The sequence below is a fragment of the Idiotropiscis lumnitzeri genome, chromosome 1 (genome assembly GCF_059441095.1).
Source record: "Idiotropiscis lumnitzeri isolate Australia: NSW breed Sydney's pygmy pipehorse chromosome 1, RoL_Ilum_1.0, whole genome shotgun sequence".
NCBI classification, from domain to species: Eukaryota; Metazoa; Chordata; class Actinopteri; order Syngnathiformes; family Syngnathidae; genus Idiotropiscis; species Idiotropiscis lumnitzeri.
The window spans coordinates 21,614,580-21,639,949 of NC_142391.1; the positions used below are offsets into that span (position 1 = coordinate 21,614,580).

General features: G+C 41.5%; 1 protein-coding gene across 1 annotated transcript in view; it reads left to right on the top strand.

The window, feature by feature from the left end:
• The first annotated feature begins 340 nt into the window (after positions 1–340).
• Positions 341–25,370, top strand: part of kremen1 (kringle containing transmembrane protein 1) — a 48,598-nt gene continuing 23,568 nt past the window's right edge. The window contains exons 1-2 of the mRNA XM_088288748.1: positions 341–625; positions 24,107–24,269. Coding sequence (XP_088144874.1) covers positions 541–625; positions 24,107–24,269 — 248 coding nt within the window. The 5' untranslated portion in view covers positions 341–540. The remainder of the gene's footprint in view (positions 626–24,106; positions 24,270–25,370) is intronic.

Sequence of the window (25,370 nt, forward strand, 5' to 3'; positions counted from 1 at the left end):
CTTTAATATTCGTTCCATTTTCAGCTTAAAAATATCAGAAAAAAATAGCCTAATGTAGATCATTAATTTAATATTAAATTGTTCAGCTACTTGACACACTGTGGGAGTATAGAGACCAGGGATAGGCAACTTGCCTCCTCGGTCCTCCTCTCGCTCCGCCAGTGATACCGAGTGATTTTCTTTTTCTAATGTAAAATATGTGCCCTGGGCTGACTAAAGGTTGGGAAGGACTCGTCTAAACAAGCACTTCGTATGAGTTTTTACACTTGACTAACCTGCCGCTCCGTCCATACCTCCTCCTCTTCCTCCTCTTCAACTTCTTCCTTCAAAGCGCAGGTTGAAAGTGTTTGGCTCGGTTTCCTGTCACATGGCCTGGAAATCGGATCCCTCCGCGCTGCTATCTAGTCCCCCACTCCTCTCTGTCCCTCCGCCACGGCTCCGCTAGAAGGCTGCCGGCTGCTTTCACGCACTTCCAGAGTGGAGCGCAACCGCCTTGCCGAGCCGATCTGATCCCGCCTCAACCTCACCTCACCTGGGACCATGGACTCGTGGACCGCCGCCTCCTCGCTGCTTCTGGCCGGCTTCTTCTTCCTTTCTTCCGCCTCACTCTCTTACTTCGACACCGGTGAGTGAGTCCACAACCTGTTGTCTTGCTTGTCCTTTTTTCTTCTCTTTCGTCATCTTCTTCTCCTTCGTCTGTTATTCCTCGATCTTTTTTTCTCGCGTCTCCGAACTTTGCTCCGTCCCGGTGCCCCTAGAAGGCTTCGCCCCGGTGCCCCGGGAAAGCTCCGCTCCGGCGGACACGCGCAGCGATGTTTCCCCCCCCCATCAGTGACCCTTCCAAACGGCGCCACAAACTACTATATCGTACTTTATATGCCATGCCGTATCTATAAGAATATTTGGTGTTGTTGTTGGATATTGAGTGTAAAATGAGCGTTTCAATTGATGTTTCAGTCCCAACTTGCTCTTTTCTAAACAGCATCCGATGTGCACCGAGCCTCCTGTTGCGTTGGAGTTCTTCAACATGTCGACATTTTGGGATCAATATAGAAAATATACACACAATTAGTCAGATATGTCTTTAGTCTAGACAATAAAATGGGAATCTGGGTTGATTAATGACTCCATAATGATGATGAAATCAAGAAATTCATTTAAACATTAATTATGACTGCAGGATGTTGCAAATGTCCTCATTCAGCAACATTCAAAATGCTTAAATCTTCCGACAGTCAGCAGTTAACAGGCAAGTTACACCCTTGATAATACTTAGTTTATGTCACCAAAACACAATTTTAAATGTTTATAGAGTAATATTGTTTACTTAATATGTGGTAGCGACTCTAATGTTCTTACAGTGTTGGTAGAAATGTGAATTCGTAACGTAATTATGACGTAATTCTTGAAATGTCCAAATTAGGTATTCATCTTGGAATGAGGACCATAAAAGACAGGTGACACCTTTAATAATACACATAGAACTTGCCTTTGCAACAAATATGTTTCCAAAACGTTAGTTTAGTTGTTTCTAGCTGAATTTCATGTTTTTTGTTTTATTGCGGTACACTCAAATTTGGGAGTTAATATGGAATTCAACTGATTCATAAAAACCTTGGAATTCTTGAAAATGTTGAAACCGAAATGGGACTGTTTAGTTTGTCGCGTAAAATTGCGTTACAAATAATGGTAATGATAGATTGCTAATAACGTTGGAAAAACATGATTTTGGGTGTTTCTTGCGATATTATTGACTTTAAATGGAATACGAGCATACATGTCATCAATGTGTGGATTTAAATGTGACTTTTAACTGATTTATGACTAAATGGGAACATTTGGCAGGAATCTTGTAAATGTAACCTGTGAAGTCTTAGTACAGACATGTGACATGATTTATGGATGCATATAAATCTCCTGTTTTGTTGTAATTATGTTACAAACATGTATTTTTGGGCGTTTATAGCTCATTATCATGAACTTTATATGTGACACGCTCAACTATGTTTCAGACTGGATTGATTTAAAAGTAAATTTGAACTGATTTGTTCCTGTGAAACTCTTAAAAATGCCAAAATGCTGCATAAATGTAGGAAAAGTTGACTTAAAGATGGAAGACATTTTTAATAATACACATAAATTTTAATGGCTGTATCACACGACAATTTGGGACTGTCTGTTCAGATGTTGTTATTAAAGCTGAAACGATTAATTGAAAAATTGAAAAAAATAAATAAATCAAAGCAAAATCTCCACCTCGACGCATCGCCGTGATCATTTTGCCACACGGATTATTGTCAGGATGTTTGTGTGCATTTTGCTGTGTTGCGCAAATGTAAACAAAATAAAAACGTCTTAAGCGCATTCACATACAAGCTGCCACGGCCGCAAGTGGCACACAACGCCCAGAATGGCTAACGTTAGCTAACAACAGTCAAATACTTTAGCTGATGCACACGTAACTCACCAGGCCTGGCCCCGCCCTTTAAAGCCACACACACTCAAAGTCACAGTAATGACAGTGGGCAACGTAAGGATGGCGACCCCAAGTGGACAAAAGTAATACCGGCCCCTCGCGTGCATAGTTTGTATTGGTATTGATGGGTTGAATAATGCTGAATTGATGAATTTATTTATCTGATTATTCAATGTGATAATTAGTAGAATAATCGATTAAAAACTATTCGCTTGCTGCGGCTGTAGTCTTTTTCCAAAAAGATCTTTTTCATTGCCCCAGGTTTCTTGACATTGCATTTGAATTGGTTTCCATGTGTCATCAAGCACCCAGTTGACCTAAACTGACCTTGAATTGGAGACTGTGCACACGTGCTTCTGTGTTACTTTGCAATGCAAACAAGTGGGGTTTTTTTTTTTGTTTTTTTTTTTTACACGTCTGCCTTCAGTTTTTGCGTCATACTGAAGCATGTGTGCACCTCCCCCGAACACAATATTGGGTCATAACCTCCTCGCAGATATCTAATAACCCCGACCGCACAAACCGAGCCCTGCCTGCTTTTTGCTGTAATTTGCGCCGCCTTTCATGTCAGGAGCGGCAAAAATCCGCAGGCTTTCCTTTTTAATTTTTTTGTCTTCCTAATGACACCCTTTGGGCTTCAAATTAGAGGGTCGGCCATCTGGGCTGCTGCGTAACTGCTCCCATATGTACCTATGTATTAACACAAAGTATTTAAAGCCACGGTATTCCCCCTCATAACATTGAGGAGAGAAAGAGAGGAGGGGGAGTCGGCTGCGTTTTCAACAATTATTTCACGCGTTGACAAGACGTCTTACAATCTAATGACCATTTTTCATTTGCTCTATTTTGGCCCTGGGAAAAAAAAAAGGTCTTAGAAAAGCTTAAAAAACACGCGGTGGAGCATCCACCCATGTTGGGCAGTGCATGTGGCGACCACATTTGCATATTAAATCACATCTGCCGTCAAAACACGCCTGACGACTTGTGTTTGTTTGGATTCCTTTGCTTGACTGATGTAGTGGTGATAAGTGTTGCAATAACATGTCACGATATTCTCTGGTGAGATGTTGTCGCTGATATTGTTCCCTTTCGGGATTCCCTTTTGGATAACACGAAATGTGAATTGCTTGTTTGAAAACCTGCTCAAATTTGTCCTTTTTTGGAATTGGAAAAGGTAAAAAAAAAAAAAAAATTATCATACAGGTGTAAACAAGAAGATAACCGGTGTTAATATACAAACACTATGGTCTTAAATTAAACTTCGCCTTTATTTACATTTGACAAGATATTGTGATACATAAATGATAATGACTGTGATTACCCCCAAAAGTTTTGAAGAAAGTATATTAATAGTTTAAATAGTAAATACAGTTCAAACTTATTTCGCACATCTTACCTCCAAAATAAATGGCATACAGAGTATTTGATTGGACATGCGGCGAAGACTCTCTTGTAACAACCCAGGCTGAACCTAGGCGGGTCAAAGACATACATAGCTCGTCTTTTAGTAGAAAATGACAAATAATTAAAAATAGGTGAATAGGCATGGGCTGAGATTAGAATCGAACGCTATGATAACCGTGAGCAGAAATATCACAATATTTATATTCCAGCTTTAAAATATCCTTTTAGGAAAAAATTGTGTAAATGCAAACAGCGTCCCCCCCCCCATTGAACACAATCAATTTTTTTTTCAACAAAACAGAGTATTTGATACATTAAAACATTATAGATGGACCATGTTGAATTAAAATAAATTCTTCTCTTTTAATTCTTCTTAGTAAGTCTCAGTGTCCCGTCACTGGTCAGCTATTTTTAGAACAGACTCATTGGCTCAGACTCATGTTCTTTATTTTTTTTTTCCGGACACATTAATCAGCAGCGCAAAAATTCGTCTGTGTTTGCATTGTCTCTTTGGTTTTGTAACTGCTCCCCCCTCCCCCCGACCGGCCCCACTTAACTTCAAAGAGGAGGCTCGCTTACTCAACTCTGCAAGAGGCCAATCATCTTGTGCCCTGCTTAGAAATCCCCGCAGCTCATTAGCGGTTATGGAAAACCTTGACTTTTCGAAACCACGGCAAACCGCTAATCTGCCCGTGTCGATCACGAAACAGGCAGATGGATGGAATGGAGCATCAACGTTTTTCCGCTTTGTTTTCTTCTATTTTTCTCACCACTTGCAATGTTTTGTGAAAACTTGTCATCTTTGGATTTTGGACAGATTCATCTCATTCTTTCAGGGATAAGTGCGGCGTGGTGCACGTCACATCCTGCCTTTCCCCTCCGAGGCTAACGCGGTTAGCTCGCGTCTCGTCAAGCTCAGGCCTGCTGAGGAATGCCACCTTGCTCTTTGATAGACGGCCTAATTGCTTTGATTGAGATGACGATATTAGCGCTAACTTTTCCAGTGTACTGCTTGATGTTTTTGGATAGTTTAAGCCATCACATTCCGGCATTTTGTTTTCTAATGTGAACATTTTCTCTGTCTTCCGATCAAACTCAGGGGGCCCGATTGTCACATGTCTTTGAAGATTATTCTGTGGGGTGTGTTAAGATCTTGATCTTGAATTGTGGCGTTGGCTTGAAATACATCGTGGATTAATCAGTTAGATGTCAACGATTAATCGACAACTATTCGAATCGCTAATCAGTTTTTTATAATTGATTAATTGTTCGGATATCTTTTTTTTTTATTTAAAATGGTCAAAATCCCTAGAATTTCAGCTTCTCAAAAGTAACGATTTCCGGAGGCCTCTATGAAAGCAGACTGATCATTTTTGTGTTGAATCAAAATAAACATTTGCTTTTACTTTGGAATACAAGCATCAACATTTTGGCTTTTTTCAGACAAGTTACGGACAAAAGTCACTGAATCATGAATAATTTATTTGTCCATTTTCTACTTTGTCAGTTGAAATAACATTCTGTTTTTGAATAAAGGGATTGATGATTTTCAAATCCGATTAATCGGCAAAATATTCAACAGATGAATCGATAATCAAAAGAATCATCAGTTGCAGCCTTTGTTTTGAGTGCAATACTACAAAATTAGCTGCGTTGTATCCAAACAATATTTGAGGTAATAATGCTTCATAATTGTTCATATCAGCTGTCGTTCTTCAGATAAATATCATGAAATTATTTCCGTAGAATACAAAAAAAAACTTTGAGTCTTTTTTGACCATGTTGGATTTAATTAGCTTGGCCCAAAATGATAATCAGCTGCCTTGCTTTTTCTTTTTTTCTCTTGTAATATGCATCAAAGCATGACAAGCAAATTTTCTGTCAATACTTAACTGAAGCTGAAGCTAACAGACACCAGACTCGTGAGCGGAGTATTTCCATTTTTTATTTATTTATTTATTTTTTTGTGACCTGTGATTTTACAATAGCAATCGCTTCTGAAATAACATTGGTTTCACTGCCAATCGTTGGCCGTGTGAGTACGAGTGCGAGTCTGTGTTTGCTGTCTTGTGTGAGAAACATGAACTCTTCTTCAACCGAGCAGGGCGTGTCCGTTTAAGGTTGCTTAGTCGACGTCTGGCTACAGTTGTCAGTTTGTGCAGGTGTTTGTGTGTGCGTGTGCATGTATGCACTGCACACATGGCGAGACGAGGCAAACAGATTTGACTGTCAGCTGAACGTGGACACACATGGCAGAGCGAGGCCGCATACCGGATGGGAACGTCACTCAAATTTGTGAATCGCGACCCGCAAATAGGATGGCGATGATTACAATTTGAAGATTATTCAAACTCCGATTTTATCGTGTGTGTGTATTGTTTGTTGTCTTATCTAGTGCGTGTCTGAATCTGATAAGATAACCAGAAGTGCAGCAAAACAAACTGACACCTCTCGCCGACGTGCTCAGATGTTGCTTTCCTCATGCGCTAATGTTATTTCAAAGGGAAATTAGTAATCATGTACTGTGGGTCAGGCCTTAATCTGGCGTTAGCGGCAGTAAGAATTCTGCCTCAAAAGTCTTTCCTTTCACTTGTTGACAGAATTCAAGAGTGACAAAAGGTCAGCAATGTGTGCGCTGCTCGTGCCCATCGACTTCCTGTCGACCCCCGGGCGGATATACCCTTGCGGAGGTCACGCTTTGCAGGCGACGCCCTCGCTCTGCTGTTCGTGCCAAGGCATCGGACCGCCTCCCCCTCAGAAAACCGCCGCAGAAACGTACCCGGTTATTACAAGCACAGTAGTGCTTATTATCGTGCCGCCGTGACTGCGGGCCTGTCACGTTCAAAGATCTGCTTTCGTTTGATCACAGTACCTCCATGCACACTGCACTTGTTTTTTTGGGTTTCTTTTTGCCCCTCTTCTGTTTTACATGTAACGCAAATCACCACCTGCCCACGCTGCTGCCTTGTCCACCCAGCATGCAAAGCAGCACAGGCAAAGCCTCAGTGGCTCCAAACCGCTACCGGCGAGGGTGGTGCGCTAGTTGGTCCTGACGTTGGGACGGAAGTGTCCACAGTGAAATGTTAAGTTCAAGGCTGGTTTTCATTGAAAGTCCTTTGAACTGAGAAATGATAGGAAGAGGGAGTCATAAAGCAACAAGAAGCCGCATAGAACAGCAAGAAACAGGAAATGAATAAGGAACAGGAAGCCACCAAGGACCCGGAAGTAACCAAAAAACATAATAGAAGAAGAAACAGGAAGCCAAAAAGGACCTGGAAGGAACAGGAGACCATAAAGGCAGAAGAATGAGCAGGAAGGAAAATTTTTCTTTAACCAGACAGATGTGGTTTATTTCGTATCTAGTACCTGGTCCTACCTGTGTCTGCATGATGTAAAAGCATCACGAGCGAGTAGGACCCGGTGGTACCCGCAAGTCAACATGGGATTAGTGCTGTCACCAGCCTGGCTCTCACTCAAGTGTCAGTTAATACCCGCCCGAGAGTTTGAGAATGAGAACTCAAGTAAAGTACAGAGACTTGCGAAATCCACTTAGTGGTCTTTGCCCGTCTAATGACGTTTTTGTACTTGGTTACTTTCCACCACTCACAAAGACCTGCAACAGGCCTTGTAACTCCTTCAACAAGATCGCTGGACTTTTTCCGCCGACGCTTTTCATGGCTTTCCCCCGCGTCGAATCCCAAATGACATTCTCGCCCGCGCCCATCACGTCGTCGGCATTGCACGTGCCGCAGGCGAGGAGGCCAAATCGAATAGTCGCAGAACACGAATGAAACACAGTCTGTTTTTCTATGAATCCTATTAAGTCACGCACAAACAATCGTTTTCATGAGCAAGAATCAATTCGAAAGAAAATTGGGGAGGAGTCCTCCCCCACCGGGGCCACAAGATGCTTTATTTGACGCTTGCTTTTTTATATTATGTAAAATATTATTTCTTAATAATTTTCAAGGTCTGATTGTACATATTAATTTTAATCTATTTAATTGTTACATCATTTAAAAGATGTAACTCCCAATTGTTTATTTTACTCATATTTTGGTAATTTTTAATAGCATGAAATAAATTACAAATAAATAAGAATTTTAAGTAATTGCAATAATAAAATAAGTAATGCTTGTTTTCTGAATTTACTCTTGTAATTCTTTAAATTCCGTATTTATTAACCATCTATGAAATGCAAAATTAAAAAATTAATTTAGGCTTGTTTTTCATGAACGTCGTTTTTAATTCAGGAACCAGTTATTCAATAAAAAAAATCAACAATTTTTTATGGAAATAAAGAAATACATTTTTTTTATTTTATTGTTTAAAATTAATTAGATTAATTGTTTGATAAAATAGAAATCTAAATAACAATTTTACAATTTTTCATTTCCATTATGAACTAAGTCTGAATTTAATTTTTGTTTTTTTGTAAGTGTATAATTTCTGATAAATCTATGTACAAATAATTTAATGAGATAAATAGATAAAACTCGATACGTTATAATTGACATGTTTTAGGTGGAAAAATTGAATTGTCCGTCCTTTACAGGATTCTTGCTCATGTAAATGTTTGGTGGGCCGCCAGATGACAGAGTGGACGTCCGACTTTGTCTGAAACATTTCCACTGATTCTCTGGAGCAGCCTCACCCGAGTTTTGCGCACTTTTGATTTCTTTTTATATCCCAAGCCTAAAAAAAGCCTTCTGACAGTTGGTCTTTGTCGTTCTTTTTTTTTCTTAGAGAATGCTTTTAATAAATCTCGTGACATTTCAAACATCTTCCACAGTTCTTGCCAATATTTGGTCCAACTTTGGTTATGAGCAGAAAAAAAAAAGCATGTACTTTGCGGTGTCACGCGGAATTCTGACTTGTGAGCGAAAGCAGCAACACATGACGGCGGCATATTAAATTGCTCGTGTGTCAGACGTGACCTGTCCGGCGAACTTGCCTTTTTTTTTTTACACGCCCGTTATGTTTGGGCCCGGTCCACCGAGGTCTGCTCGGTGCTGCGGTCGCGTAATAGGCAGCCACTTTACTGTAAATACACGGACGAGTCGTTTCGCTGCTTTCCGTCCATCTGCTTCACTTTGCGGGCCGGAGATGCACATTTCCTCCACGCGAGAAAACGCCCATTGACGTGGATGCGTGCGACAAACAAGCGAACACGGGTCAACGGGTCGAGCAAACGTTGGAATAAAAGGACTGGAGTGAGGCTAAGTGGACTGCAAACACGCCAACAAAGCCGATAGCCAGGACGACGTGTCGAGGATCACAGAGGCAACCGAGTCTCTATCCCACCCGTGACGTTTTGATGCACACTCTTAACATCCGATCCGATTAGGACTTCCGTGTTCATGCATCATACTTTCCAGCAGAACTGTTTTGACATGCGCAGATTGACCACACAAGAAGAAGCTGTAGCAACTACCGTGTCAACAAAACCTCACTCCGTGTATTCCGACTTTAAACGTTAGCGTTTGCACTGTTATCTCAAGTGAATATTTCCTAACGTCGCTCGCCCTGCTTCAACTGGCTGCCGGGGAATAACAGAAACGCGTATACTGCCGTCACGGACATGCGCCGTAAAGACGGTTTGTTCCGACATTTCAGAATAATTGTGCCCTGATCCGATCATCAATCGCTGTAACTGCCCCTCTAGTTCAGAGCAAAATCCTGATCAGAATGGGCTTGATCACTTCAGAATATTCAGAATTTCAGTTTCAGAAAGCATGTGAGCCGTGATTGGTCATTACCTGAGTCCTGAGTTGACAGAAAATACCAAATGATCACCCCCTGATATGCTGACAAAGGGGTGGATTTTTTCTTCTGAATTTATATTCCACAAAGGCAATATTAATCTTATTTTACTCATTTCTACTAGTAAAGGCAAATAGGACAGATTATTACAAAAAAATTGGGGGGGGGGGGGTTGACTTCCTTTTTAAGTAGAGCGTATAAGTACATTTGCTGACTCGGTCCAGCGTTGATCCCTGCAGGTGCTTCACTGGACTCATCTCGGTCTTTTAACAAGTCCGCCTTTGTCCCTCGTGTTGACGAGCCAATGACGAGCCCAATGCGACGCGACGGTTCCGTGCTCAAGAGGGCTGAAATCCAAGTCTTCAGGTGGCCTCCCGTATTGAAGGTCAAGATAAAACAGGTCCAGCTAACAGCCGCAAACCCTCCCCCCAGTGGTCACACTCCACCGATGGCATGAAACAGAATCCGCCGGCCCTCAATGGATCGTCGGTAACTGAGGCCGGTGGGATCCCCCGCTACCTCCCCCACCCACCGCCCTTGTCCTTTAACCGAACCATCTGCTTCCCGGTACCGCTGCTCTTCCCACAGTCACACAAACCACAGTGAAAGGGGATCACTTTCACAGGCCAGATCAGCAATCGGAGACGTTGGCGTTTTAAAAAAGGGGAGGCCTCTTTAGCGGCCCATTGTGGCGCTGTTATTGTGACTCTGGACACAATAAAAACTCTTTTAGCTGACGTCCACCAGAGATCGGATACGCCGCAAATGGGCGATGCCTTCTTGTCGTGACCGGGCCGCTCCAAATAAAGACGGAAAGCAATTAAGAGTCTCGCAAAGCAACAGAAACACGTTTCACGCAAAGTAATCTGTCCACCAGATAGAATTGACGCTAAAACATCTCGGCTGCTCTGTGGCTCCCAAGGGAGAAGAAAATTCCCTTTTTTTTTGTCTCTCTGTACTGTACTAGTTCGTAACTTGCCAAAATAATCCAAACATGCTTACAGACCATGTCGTTTACATGGGTAGAAACAACAAACACGCTGCGGCTGCTTGCCTGTGATGCATTTGGATGGAGACTCATTTGATTCAGATGGTTGAGCAAGCCCAAGCAACACATGGAATATTTTTTATTTTATTTTTTTACACTGTACCCACTTGCGCAATGAGTTATCTAAATCAACTCAGCAGGTTCTGTTTAGTTCTCCAAATAACGTGGCTTCAAGCATTGATTAGAGCAAGGTAGGCCCAATTTCCAGCAACCGTATAGTCGTCAATGAACCCTGAGGTTCAGGAACTATCGGATATTGACTGTAGATATGGTTGCCCTAAGTGGCTCAGTTATTTCGCACGTGTACATTTTTATTTTTTTATTTGACCATGATGAATTAATACATTAATAATGTCACTTTAGCTTCGCTAATTAGCATCCAACAAAGTACTTGCGGAAAGTAGTACATGTAATGTATGTGCTAGCGTAGCGGGTAGCTGCTCGCGACTAACGTTAGCATCTTGCTAATCGTCAATTAGCATCCTCTTCTACTCATTTTATCACAGTAAAATATGATGCGGTCGAACAAACTTAGATGGGTTTTTACCAATTTCTTGACCAAGACGTAGTTAAACTAAAAATAGATGATTATTTCTAGCACATTTGCACACTTAGCGATATGTGTCACCTTGTGGCGAAATGATATACTAACTCATAAATAGCATACACATTTTTTTTAACCCAACACATAACAGATTAAAAATGAAACATCAAAATCTTAAATCTTTCTGATTTAGGAAAGTGCAACATGAAAAGTGTGTCTTCCTTTTATGGCGGCATGACCCATGTTGGAATCACGCCATTCAGGAGCAGAAATCCCTTTGTCACTTGAGCCGTGTAGTGGAAGCAAGATAACGAAGACACGTACTGTCATCCGTGGAATGAAGTATAATAAGCGTACCCGGTGTAACTGAGACTGCAGTTAGGAGGTAATCTCCGAACAAACCCGTTGGATGGAAACAAAACAGGAAGTTGCCCCCCCACCAAAAAAAAAAAAAGTAATTCAACTTTCCAAGCGTGCGTACACAGAGGACTAATGACAGGAAGTCATCACGACAAGAAAGAAGAAATAGGAAGAGCAGCACGTGTGCTGCCGGCAGGCGGTGTGTGGAGGTGCAGTTTGATTTTCAGGTCATTTGTAGGTCAGGTTAAAAAAAAAATAGTCCAGATGTTTGTGTTTAAAAAAAGACCTTCAAATGATGATAGAATAATTTTGTGTCACATTAATATGATCCGACTGTTGATTTATATGATTTTAATGAATTAACCAATTATTAAAATCTAATTAATGTTAGTTTATTCCCTTTTTTTGCTTTATGTAAAATAGTTTAATTTGATAAAAAGATTTCTAGCTTTATAATTTTTTTGTAAAATGTATGCAATCTTGCCAGTCAATTATTTTATCTAAACTTTTATTTCGTATTTATTTGATTTTCACTAGTATTTATATTCACATTTCACTAATACGTAACAGACAACGTAATCAACAGATCAAACAGGGCTATTCAATCCTGTTCCTTGATTCCGCTATCCTGCCTGTTTTCCATCTGTCCTCGCTGCATCACACCTGATCCAAATAATCAGATCATCAGCAAGGTCTGCAGAAGCAGGATAACGATCCTGATCATTTGAATCAGGTGTGTTGCAGCAAGGAGCGATGGAAAACGGGTAGGACAGCAGCCCTCAAGGAACAGGATTGAAGAGCCCTGTTGTATAACGTTGCCCAGCAAACCGCCAAGCTTGAGCTTTTGGATAACCTGGAGTCCCGAGACCCCCGGTTTGAGAACCGCTGGCTTAAAAGATAGCTGTCAGCACCCGCATCATCAGCCAAACGCCAGCATGCAAAAACATGAGGGGTGGCCAGTTTACTGTTCAGGTCCTCCTGTTTAACTTTGAAACAATGGCTTCAGTGTCTCTCCCCCTTGCCTTTGAGATGACGAGACGAGGCAATGTGATAATGATGCCTGTCAGGCATAAACAAGGAAGATAAGCGACGCATTTGATCTGCGGCTGCAGATTGCGTTTCCCGCACCCGCTTCGGACCACAATCTCTTTGATTTCTCCCTCCTCCTCCTCGTCCCTGGACCCTGTAATCACATCGGACCGCTGTGAACGACACAAGGATAGCGGCAATAGTTTTCAGAGTGGGGGGGGGGGGGCTAAACATCGTAACCTCTTGCAACAGAGCCAAAGCACATGTAATTTACATTCCTCGCATGCCGGCTAAGCGGTGCACAAACAGGGGGATAGAAAACAGGTGTGTTTTGCATCGTCTGGCTTTGCTCCCTTGGAGGTGCTACCTGCTTTTGATGTCAAGGCAGTGTGAGTAAGAGGTGTGAGGCTTGGCGGTACAGCTCATGAAGTATGAACGGGTCACGGTCTTGTTGGACCACAAGTACTGAGCTACGACAAGTGTAGAATAGGCTTTTGTAGAAAGTTAAAGTACTGGTGTTGTAGTCAGATCAGATAAACCTGGTTTCTGCGGCCAGCTTCTACAATAATGGTCTTTGGGCCTTTGTTCTGGTCTTCCTCTGAAATGTTCAACTGCTGATGAATAGCTATGATGGGCATTTTCTCACGATTGCGCATCTTTCTTCTCAGACGGACAAAATTGTCCAATGTGGAGCATGGTTTAGATACGTTACGTGCTCGTGGTGAAGTCAAGATCAGCTCAACTGATACCAAGACCTAGAAAAGGCTTCTACGGTTCTGATCTTTTGTTCCTGGTCAAGATCAAATTACGCAAAACCAGGCTCAAGTTTCTTTGATTGAACATTGTAATGCAATACGGTGGAGAGGTGAAGCATTGTCCCACATTTGAATCAGAGACAAAACTGTCAAGAGTGGCTCGGGGACCACTCCAATGGCAATTAACTTAAGAACTCCCCTCGACTTGAGACCGCCCAACAAAGACAACAGGATGTCACACAGACACCCTTTCGCCCAAAAGCAGCAGTAAAAAGATTACAAGACACTTTAAGGATTCACCATATTGAGGACACAGAAACGTTTCTCTGTACAGTGCAATGTGGAGTGGGTGAGAATGGCATCACCGCGGCATCACCGCGGCAACGCCGGTCCCGGACGTACAAAAGGCGCTTTTGTTTGTACCAGTCTGTAAGTGTCTGTGTCGGATTCTTCCTAAAATACAGAGAAAACAGTCGTAATCAAGGCAGAATTGAACTCCACAAGCCTTCGCTGAACATTGGACGAGTCATTGAAATAACATATCTCCTCCATCCTCCGTTAGAGTGCCCCTGAGCAAGGTTTCTGGTTCCTCCAACTGCTTGACTCATCTTCCAACATTACCCTTAAAAGCTTCATTTGATTTTGAAAAAAAAAAAAACATTATCAGCAGTGCACACATACGCAGTAAAGACTTTCCTAGCTTCCTTTAACAGCCCAGGCTAAACTTTGTTCTGTCCTGACATACAAAATCGAAATGTATCCCGTCGAAATACTTCCTTGAGACCAATTCTGCTTGGGCTTTGGCCATCTTATGACACCTCAGAGATTTTTAAATTGGTGAATTTATGAATAACCAACTGCGGATAGATACGGCTTTTCTTTGCGGCGACCTCTTAACTTGCTGTTCTTCAGTGGAAGCCGTCATTAAAATCCACAACCCTTTTTTTGAAAACATGATCTTCCCGTGATAACGATGATTATCATTTCAGGTACTAAATCTGGTCAATAATTGCAACATGTCCCGCAGGTAAACGCTATCATGTCTGCGGTACGTGCAAGCCGAGGGATTCTCTTACCTCAATTTGAAACGCCCCCATCGCAGGTCGTTAGCAACATGTCCTGTGTGACAAGTGGTAGATGGCGTTGTTATGAAAGGTCGTACGTGATGTTATTTTTCCTGGATGGGATACGTCTTTGTCACTTGTGTTCTCTTCAAGTTTACGCTATTGAAGTGGCAAAAATTTAAATAACAAAAAAAACAAAAAAACATTGACTATTCCAGTCATTAGTACTGATTCAACTCTTGGACTCATAGTAAAAGTCAAAAAAGAAAGTCACCGAAATGTGAAAATGAATTTTTATCGGCAGTTATATGCCCATTGTGATAACTAGGCTCAACAAAAAGAAGTTTGTGCACACAAAGTAGTTTATATAGTACATACATAACGTGACGCATTTTGTTTGCCTCGACTTCTCAAAACATGAATCCAAAAAAAAAGCTAAATTAACTCCTATGCTCGACTTGAAACTGACTCCCAGCTGAAGACTACATTTTGAAATGATGCTACTGGTCCATACACCACTGAAAGCCTTAAATCCTGAATACAATAAAGAAATGTGTCTGCAATATAAAGCCTGTGGGGTTCAGAGGTCAGCAGATTCGGCTCAATTATTGGAGCCGAGAGTTCAACGCAAACATGGTGAATCAGCCTTTTAGCTGTTATGCTGCACGCAAATGGACTAAGCTGCCAACAGAACTCAGGTTCGCCCCAAATGGAAAGAAATGTGTTTGTTATTTTATTTAGGAGGGATTTACACACAGCCAGCAATAAAATCTCAATCACAAGTTCTGAAGATAAGAAAAGAAACATGCCGGGTACTTTAATGCGTATCTGAAGTTTCGAGCTGCGTTCAAATGCAGGGAGTCAAAGTAGGAAGTCATCAGAAAAGTATTTTTACTCGGTTACGTCTCACCACTGCTCGCAGTTAATTTCATTTAACTGTCCTGTCCCGAGCCGATAACCGAGCTCAATTGGGAAGCGAAGTGCTCGCTGCATCAGAGCTCGTCGTTTATAAGCTCGCTTAACAATGCGCGGCGTCATAAAATCTTTTTTTTTTGCCGTGCTTCTTTTTGTGGTGTCCCCTTGCTATCACTTTGTCTTTGTCTTGTCGTGGTCCCTCCCCAGTCTTTTAATCTCTTACGGGTCCCGGCCCAGGAATGGGAAGTGTGCACAGCGGACCATGAAGCAAACGCCCTCAGGCCGCATACTCGTTTTGGGAGCTTTGCTTTCTTTCTGGAGTGGGACCGCTAAGGTTGTTCCGGAAGGTCGTTCAACCTGTCATTTGTCGAATTATCCACACTGCTAGCAGTGCGACACCAGTTGTTTTTTTCCGGCGTCTTGTGTGTTTTTTTTCCTGCCATTTGTAAGTTCTTTTTCTTTGTATGTCCATCTTCCATTTTTCTTATTTTTCTTTTAATTTCTCCTCTCATTGCCATCTTAGGTTCATAATGTTCCTGTATTCTCATTATGTTGTTCCAGTATTCTTTTGTTCATGTTCTTGTTCGCTTATTTTTCTCTGGCCAATCTTACATTTTTCATCTTGAATTATTTTCCTTATCTTCTTTTGTCCAATGAAGGTTCTTTTTCTTTGTCCGTTCATCATCTTCCATTCTTTCTATGTTCTTCTCCTCACACGTCCCTTTGATGCTTGCTGAACGGAGGACTCTCAATCTTCTTCTAATTACTACCACCCCTCAAAAAGCATTCCAAATTGTGGGGGTTCAACTTCAGTGTATATGAGACCTTGGCTCCAACAAAGCCAATCGTAAAAGATGACGACTTGTCCGGTATTTATAAAAACCGTTGCGCCTTGTTGGCTCTCGTTAAAACTAGACTGTAGGAGATGCTTCAGCGGGACGTAATCGAATGTGACACACATCAAGTCAAATGGTCCTTACTGTCAATATTTGGATGGCTTCCTCTGGGTTACTTTCTGATTGCCCCCCACGTCATTGTTGGACTCTACGGCCTGTCCGTCAGCGGCTGAACTTTTGCCAGTTGAAAAGCCGCAAATGATCCCGGCTCATTCCATTCTTGTCCGATCACAGAAGGTGCTTCCACATGTTGATGTCCTGCCGATTGCCCAGCCTCGTCATTTGGGTAAAAAACAAGGTTTGAAAAGCAGCTTCAAACACAAAGATGATTGGCGGAGCGTTTAGATTAGCTCCAGATATACTGCAGCGCCGGCAGATTATATAATTTCCACTACCCGGCTAAATAACAGGGGCCCCGTTATATCGGTGCTGCCTTGCGACTTTTGGCAAGGCGACCTGCGGCAAAAGTGGGGAGCTTGGGCGGTGAAGAATCAGTGCAGGAAGTGCGGCTCTGGCCCGGGCTATTTCGGGCTTGAATGAAGTCCTGGTTTATGGTCCAGTTATCTGCGGGGGGAAGGGGGTTGCAACCTTACGACAAAGGCATTAAAAGCAACGAGGGACTATAAAATCCCTTTGAGGAGTCATTGACCGAAAAATTAGTCGGTCAGCGGCATCTGTTCTCCCCAACCCACTTTGATTTGCACTCTCACTGACCCGCTCGCTTCAGGGTGCGGCGGATAAAATACGAGAGACGGAGAGAGAAGGAGAGAGAGGCAAGCAAGGTGAGGACCACCATCAGCACCTTCTCCTTCATCCACTCTGACATATTAATGCCTACAGCCTCCATCCAACGTTTGGTCAAGATCTGACCTTGGGGGGGCTTGACTTATTAGCGCATTTGTTTTATTGCGTGTAACCAAGCTTTGCTGTCATGCTCCTCACACGAAGAATACGGAAAATTGAAATGCCTGGGAGTTTAGCATCGTGCATCTGTCGGGCACTGGATACATAATTCAATTTTGGTAGCAATCAGACAAAATCTCGAGTCTTTGAAGGACCCCTGCAATTGGACGACATGATAAAACATTTTGTGTGTTTTTCTTTTTTTTTTAGGGTGTAGTTCTAAAGGGTGCTACTATGAAAATGGATGCTTCGAACCAAATTGAAAGACTTCCTGTGTGTTTTCAATCCTGTTTTATGAAGCTTTTTTTGTGGGTTTATGCATGACCGTCATGCCTACAGTATCGCATGTCACCTAGCTCCAGGGGGGGGGGGGCTACGTTTTTCAAATATCGGTGCTATTCAGCAAAAATGGGGCTTCAAACTAAAATGCCAGACTTTTTGAGACATCTTTTGTTGCAAGTTTCATGTTGCTAAGTGAAACTGACGTTTATTTTCGTGCTTGGCTTCTGTTCTGTCTTTTTTTGTGGCTCTACTCATAAGAGACATACCTACCAAACTCCATGTTACGAAGTGAAACGTGCAGCCAGGATTTGAGGAGTCCGTCTTTGAAGGACCCAAAAAATTAGCAGTAAATAAAAAGTCGACTTCAAACCAAAATGGCAGACTTCCTGTGTCTGTCTCTTCGGGCATGATTCTCAGGCAAAAATGGTGAACCAGCTTTGCAAAGCAGCTGTGCAGCCACCCATCCCCCATCTTAGTCCTGCCGCAAACCGCCACATCTGGCCTGACCCTGGTCTCTGTTCCTGAGCGCTGACATTAATGAGCGTCACAACTGTAATGGCTAACAGGATACAGCGGTGGCAAATGGTACAGATGCGTGTAATAATAATCCAGGAGTAGAAAATTCTGAAAATAGTTTTTGTCTGCTTGTTGTAAGTATTTCCCACATGTATGGGACATCAATGCTTTCCAGGAAATGTTATGAAAGAAATAGTCTTCAGCCCCTGCTTGGAAAACTGTCACCACTGTTCAGAGGAAGTATGAGATTCGTAACAAAGACGGGACCAAACCTAATGCTGGGACTTAAGTTCCATGTTTTGTCAAAAGCGTTTGTCGCTGTCCGCGTCGCTAGGCTTCTCGCTCTTCCGTGCGAAGGGCTCAGGCAGATAAATGCCTAATCTTGGGTTACTTTTGAACTAAATTTGTGTCGTTTTTTTTTATTGCAGTCCACTGAGGCTGCAAGCATATAATAAAGTTAGAAGGAAGCTCTTAATGCCAGCGAGGAAGCCCTCGCCTGTAATTAGCTGCGCTTTTCATCCCTGCTCGCTAACATGACAAATCGCTACTCGCTGGTTTCTGTGTGACCGGGCAACTCTCTTTTTCCGTTTTTTTTTTTTTGTTGTTTTTTTTTTAAATTTGTTTATTTGCGTTTCTGCGATCATTTGCCCCAAAAGCCAAACAGGTGTTTTTTAACTTCGATCTTATTTCAAGTGGCTATGTGGAAGTCCCGAGCCACAAATCCCAAGCGATGTAATAACAGGGCCATTAACTGGGCTTGCTCTTTTTCTCTCACTTTAGAAGCGGCTTCGGCTAAGACTGTGAGCTTGTGATCCAGCGTTATGTGATGTGATTATTTTGAGGGCTTCTGTTTATTTCTGTCAGGCAAGATGACTTTTTATCTTGAGGACTGACCCCATTTCTTGTACCACTTTGACATTTTGAATGCCTGTTTGTCTGTGCATGACGGAGGTTGAACAATAGTCGACTGGTCGAGTTGACTTTACGACACCGCATTAACACTTGAAGATGACTCGTCACTAATCACGTGTGCTCGACGTCTTGTCTACCAGTCAGCCAATTCATTACAGAAGACTTTTGACTCAGGTGTCTGCTGCCATTGCCACCATGGCGACAGTCTGTAAAGGTTAGAGAGGGCAAAAGTCAGCTGGTGGTAGATGAGAATAGCGGTTAGCCCCACTAGCTTCGGCTATTCCGATAGCTGCTAGTCTTAAAAGACTCATACGAGTTGTACGTTGGAGCAATTCAATGAACAGAAATTCAGTGAAACAGAAACAGTGAAACCAGGGCTGGGGGAAAAAAGTCGACTCAAACAGACCATCGAAAAGATCGACACAAGAGGGGCAAATCCATCTGATTATTTGATGGAATAATCGATATAAAGATTCGACAGTGACACCTGAAATGAAACTTTTAATACGATGTCGCATCTTGCAACACGCCATGACGTTGCTGTTTTAGTATCACTTCTAGTGTTGTAAAGTGGCACAAGAGTTCCGATTTTGTGATGAATGTTCTTGTTAGCACCGCAATTCTCATCCACCCCCAGCTCACTTCTTACTGACTTACTAGGGATGCAACGATATCCAAACAATGCGATACCATCTTATCACAATATTAGCCTCACAATACGATAATTATCACGATATTGTGAGGAGGTTGGCCATATGAAAAGAAATCTCAATATACTGCAGAAAAACTTACAGAATTGTAAAAAAAAATAAAATAAAGCACAATATTGTGGTTTTTGTACATAATAAAAGCAATTACCAAGAAATAGTCTTGACAAGTCTTTTCACTATTTTCTAATTGGCTCAGCGGTATAAAAGTATCACACTCTATGTAGTCCACAATGCTGCGTTCGATTCAGCAAAGCTGGATCTGGTGAAGATTTTATTTTTGTGACAACACGGTGACAATATTTTTCATATTGCGATTTCATGATCTTGTCGTTATCGTTAAATCACTATGTCCTACTTGGGGAGACTGGGTCACCGTGTTGGCCGGATATTTCGCTTCTCAGTAAATGGCAAAGTTGAAATTCCTCTCTGAGTCCGGTCAGCTCGTTAAAGAAAAAAAATGGCAAGACTGGGACTTATCACTGCAACTACGATTAGCGTCATGGTGACTTGTGTCATTGTTGTTGTTTGTTGCAATTCTGAGTCGTTCAAATACAACTTTATTCCAGTAATAATATTACTTACTACAAGCCAGGATGTCAAATTTATCTGATGTCCCAATCTTATCAGATATTTTAATTGGCCAAAGCTAACGTAAATAGGAGTAATTTCTTTGCTATATTTGTTTCATCGGTTTAGTATGGTTGTTTTTTTTTCGTTTTTTTTTTTTAATTCCCTCGTATCCACACTAGTCCGCCTTCAAACCGTAGCCTGACCGATGCGAGGTTGGTCCAACTGTCCATTCATCTTCACTCTCTGAGCATCTTCAAGCCCTCACACATCTGCCACTTCCTGCTTCCTCACCACAAGCAAACGGTGCCCGTAAACCTCACGGGACACCCCGCCGGTGGCCCTAGCGTGACATATTCACCCTCGTGTCCAGGGCGGTGGACTCCAGGAAGTTTCACGCTGTGACAGCTGCAAAGTCACTTCAGCGCTCCTTTTGCCAACTTGTGTCGTTTCCAAACAAACTCATTTTGGAAGATGTTTTGAAGGAGGTGAGCTCATCTGGGGACGCAGTCTCCCGCCCGATGCTATCCTGGGGCACTCGCTAACCGGCGTGATTGTTTCTGGCTGCTGGTGACGCACCATCGGGGTTTTGCGCCGCTGCCAAATGCTCAATAGCAGCGCTGGCTTTCTTTGATGGGGCTGCGGCTTCCGTCATCTTGAAATGTAGTATGAAGGAACACGCCCCGTGTACCAGACAGTAATAATGGCGCGTACAGCTATGTGAGCAATGTTAAGGGTACGATAACGACGATAACGATGCAGTTCAGAAAATAAGAAGTTTAGTCAAACCAAATATGTTTTTGTCAACTTAAAAGGAAAATGTGATCCCACAAAAATAACAAGGTGTGTGTTTTCCCTAAACATCAAAGACAATTTAGCCCAACACACCTACCAAGTGTTTTTTAAAAAATTTTTTAACAACAGATAATTTAGAGTCCTCAATGCACCTGAGGTATGTTTTTGTTAACAATAACAACAATTTAGTGTCCTTATAATGTCCTTTTCAGGTGACCCCTGAAAATTTGAGTCTTTGACGCAGCAAAAGGACTTTATTTATAAGCTTTAAAGACATTTAAGAGTCATCAACAAACCTAAGGTGTCCAAAAAAACGTAACATAAGTGTTTTTGTAAACATCAAAGACAATTTAGAGATTAAAAACAACGCTGATTTTGCTACTTTTTGTGCTCTGTCTGAAATTGAGACGCAAATAAATGCAGACTGTGCTGTTTGTCTTGCTCAGTCTTGTTTTTACGTTTCACTATAAACATCCTGCTGTTCCCTTTTAATATTTAATGTCGCCGTTGTTTGTATACGACATGCCACAAAAGCAGACGACACTGCATCTTCACCGCAGGAAGCCGACACCCCGCAGTTTTGTTGTCAGCAGGGCCTGCTCGACTGAACCTGTGAAGACTTTTAATTGAAAGCGAGTCAGCCTCATACTTTGACAACAGGCGGGCGCTTTGGATTGATTGCCTCGGAAAGAGGAACTGTTTGCTCCCCATTTGTGGTGACAGCGACAGCTGTCAGTGCAAAAGAGAGCACGGCACTTATCAAAACAATTTCAGGTGACACGTAACTGTGACATACCATAATGCACTGAACCTAATTACCTTTTTTTTTTCCAAGTATTGTGTTCAGCTAGCATAAGGATTTTTGTAACACGGACAACCAGTTCGTCTTCCTTGCATTCATTTTTGTCAACATTAGACTAGCAATGTGACGGGTGGATTAAAAAAAAAAAAAGTTGATTTGAGCATTCCAACACCTTTGAAGTTGTTTTCAAGAAAAACAATAATTGATGGCGTGGACCGGTTGCCAGACAATCGCGGGGCACACAAACACAAACATTCTTGTTGATAATCATACCGAGGGACAATTTAGAGCAGACGTAGGCAAACTACGGCCTGGGGGCCACTTGTGGCCCGTTAAACGTTTTAATCTGGCCCGCCGTACTTGAAAAAAATTAAATGAATAAACCTTGTTAATGTTTTATTTTCTAAATACTGTTGTTTTTCAAAGCCATATATATTGTTGTAACGCTTTTGTTCACTTTCATTTAAAATTAAATGTATTTTTTTTCTCCAATGAGGTGAGGTTCCCAAAACACTCCATCCATCTGCTCCTGGTCCGCCCCCACTGTCAAATTTTTGAACCCATTGAGGCCCGCCAATCAAAATGTTTGCCCTCCCCTGATTTAGAGTGTCACTTTAGTTTTGAAACGAACACGTTTTTGTCCAAGTCGATTTAAAATAACAGTAAAGTTTGAACAATCACGTCTTGAGCAATAACTAACTTATTTTGGTATACAAATACAATCAAGTGTTTAAATCACTTTTGTGAACATTAAAGATGATTTAGACTCTTCAATTAACCAAACATCAAAGACGATTTAGTCGTCAGCGAACGTGATTTGATTAACATAACATCCATATAGTCCTCACGGAACCTTACTGGCATGTTTTCAACAACAATGAAGACAGACACTCTTTTAAACAAACCTACCAGACCTGTTTTTCGAAACATCAACGAGGATTTAGATCATAAACGTATCCTAAACGTTTTCTGGTTGCATCCCAACATCCAAACGTGAGTTGTCAATCCAAGCGCATGACAATGCAAATCAAGTTTGGACCAGTTTTTCCCTGCAGGGAGGTCCTTCTCAGCGGATCGAAGCACCTGCATCATGAGGAATGTCTCTTGCGTTAATATACAATTTCACTTAAACGTGTTCCCCGAGCTGCTTTTGTTTGTCTGAACTCTCTTTTTGTCTTTCCTGGGAAATAAACGCATCCCCCGGCCCATATGGTTGTCATACACTTCCTGGAAACTGGAGCCGTGCCTTGATGTTAATTCAAACAATACTGGGCTCAGCTTTTTTTTTTTTTGTTTTTTTTTTTCCTTAACACGTTTGGCAAGCAGCGCAAAGAAAGCAGCCGGCGGCAAAGACTAGCATTAATATTCCAACTTGTGTTCTCTGCTATCACTCGCGATACGTTCAAGTATTTCAACAGTGCCAGATTGTCCTTAAAAAGAAAAAAAAAATCATCAGGAAAACACGCCACATGTGTTTTGCATACTGTACATGCTTCCTCCCAGCAACCTCACTGTAAGACACTTTTGTCCTCAAAGGTCTTGTTTTTTTTGTTTTTTCTGTTTGTTTTTTAAGGGGCAGCTCTTCCAGACGAGGTTCATGCTCACGTTAAATTTTTTTGTTAGTATATATTTAGTTATAATTTACGAGCTAATTATTTAATCAAATGAAATACATTCAGAATTGATTATTATCAATAGTTTGCCTTAACATTAAGATATTTCTTGCTAATTTGCCAATTTTCTTTCTAATTTTTAATTGTTTTACACATTTAGTATTTTACGTACATATTAAACACTTTTGCATAATTTCTATTAATAATGTTATGATTGGTGCTCATTTTTATTTGATCTGAATACTTATAATGGATTTAATTTAATCTAGTAAAAATCCATGTTTGATTTAATTTTACTTTTAAATCAAATTAATTAATTATTTAATAAAAATTACATAAAAAGTAGAAATTTCAATGTAACAATTTTTTGCAGTTTATTTATTTATTTATGATGCTCCTTTTGCCTCACTTATAATTCATTTAAATTCTCATTCATTCTCTCATTAATTTTCAAAATAAAAAAATATAAACTGTATTTTACTCCTACTCTTACTGTATTATTTACAATACATCAGCGGATCTTTGGTCAGATAATCAAATAGATTTATATATATAATTAGTTATTTCACTAAGATTTTTGAAATGTGAAATACATTTGAATGAATCAATATTCCGGAGAAATAAAACTATGCAAAATTTTTACTCTAAGGACTCTTGTTCATGCGCTATGAGCTCTGATCGAGGATTTGATTGCACTCGTCACTGCTGTTCAATCACTCGATTTTAATTCTTCTCCCCCTCCCCCCTCCCAGAGTGTTACACGGCCAACGGGGAGGACTACAGGGGCCTCCAGAAGCAGACCAGTTTGCACGAGGGGAAGCCCTGCCTCTTCTGGAACGAGACCTTTCAGCATCCCTACAACACGCACAAGTACCCCAACGGCGAAGGCGGCCTGGGCAGCCACAACTACTGCAGGTTGGCATTTGGAATACGGCAGCCTCGTGGTTAGCAAGACTGCCTCAGGCTCAGAGGTTTGGGGTTCAAATCCAGGCTTGGACTTGAACTTGGCTTGGACCAAATTGTCCATTGGGGCAGCTCACATAGCAGTTTAAAAGAAATCTCAAAGAATTGGGGATGATAATCGAGGTTGAATGAAAATGAATCGGGATTTTTTTTTTTCCTGCCGTTTGTGGTTGTGCTTTATGATGCCGTTCTTTTTGCTCTAGTACTTTGGCAAAGCGCAAAATTGCGCATGTCCAAAACAAAGTGGGCAGGAAGCGGAATGGGCTCTCACATATCAAAGTTGACCCTAGCGTCAACTCTTTCCTTTTGATATTTGTCTTTTTCCTTGGAGGGAAAACACTTGAGCGGAGATGCGCTTGACAATGTTGATGGACGTTGCTGCAGTGTTTGATTTTCAACAGTCATGAGGGATTGTTGACAAGATTCAGTTTTTGCTGATTTGGCCTTCTTCGTGTGTGTGAGCAGTTAGCACGTTTGTGTGTCCTCCGTTTTGTGCCTTCAAAACTACCCACCAGAAAGCTGACTTGGAAACCAGAACCCTGCTTTTGAACCCCAACTCAAACAATGAGTCTGACTTGAAACCCTACTTTGAATCCCTAACCATTATTTGAAATCCGAACCTTAAATTGAAATCGTAATCCAGGCGTGAAACCCAAATACAAAACCTCCCGCTAACCATGACGTGAAAGCCAACTTTCAGTTTCGAACTGTAATTTGATACCTTAACCCTGACTTCATAAACCTACTATGAACCATAATTTTCAATTGAAAGTCTAACCTTGGTTTGAGCCCCTACTTTGAATTCCTAATCATAGTCTTAAACCCTAACCCACGATTGAAACCCTACTTTAAATTGAAAGCCCTACTTCAAAGCCCTAACTTAATTTTGAAACCCCAACTGTCGTTTGAAACCTTAATAGAGGCTTGAAAGCCACATTTTAAACCCTAATTAGAAACGCGAACCCTGGCTCAAAACTTTACTCTGAAATTCCAAACCTTATTTTGAAACCTGGAACCTTGCTTTCATAACCTTTTAAACTTTGACTCCCTGAT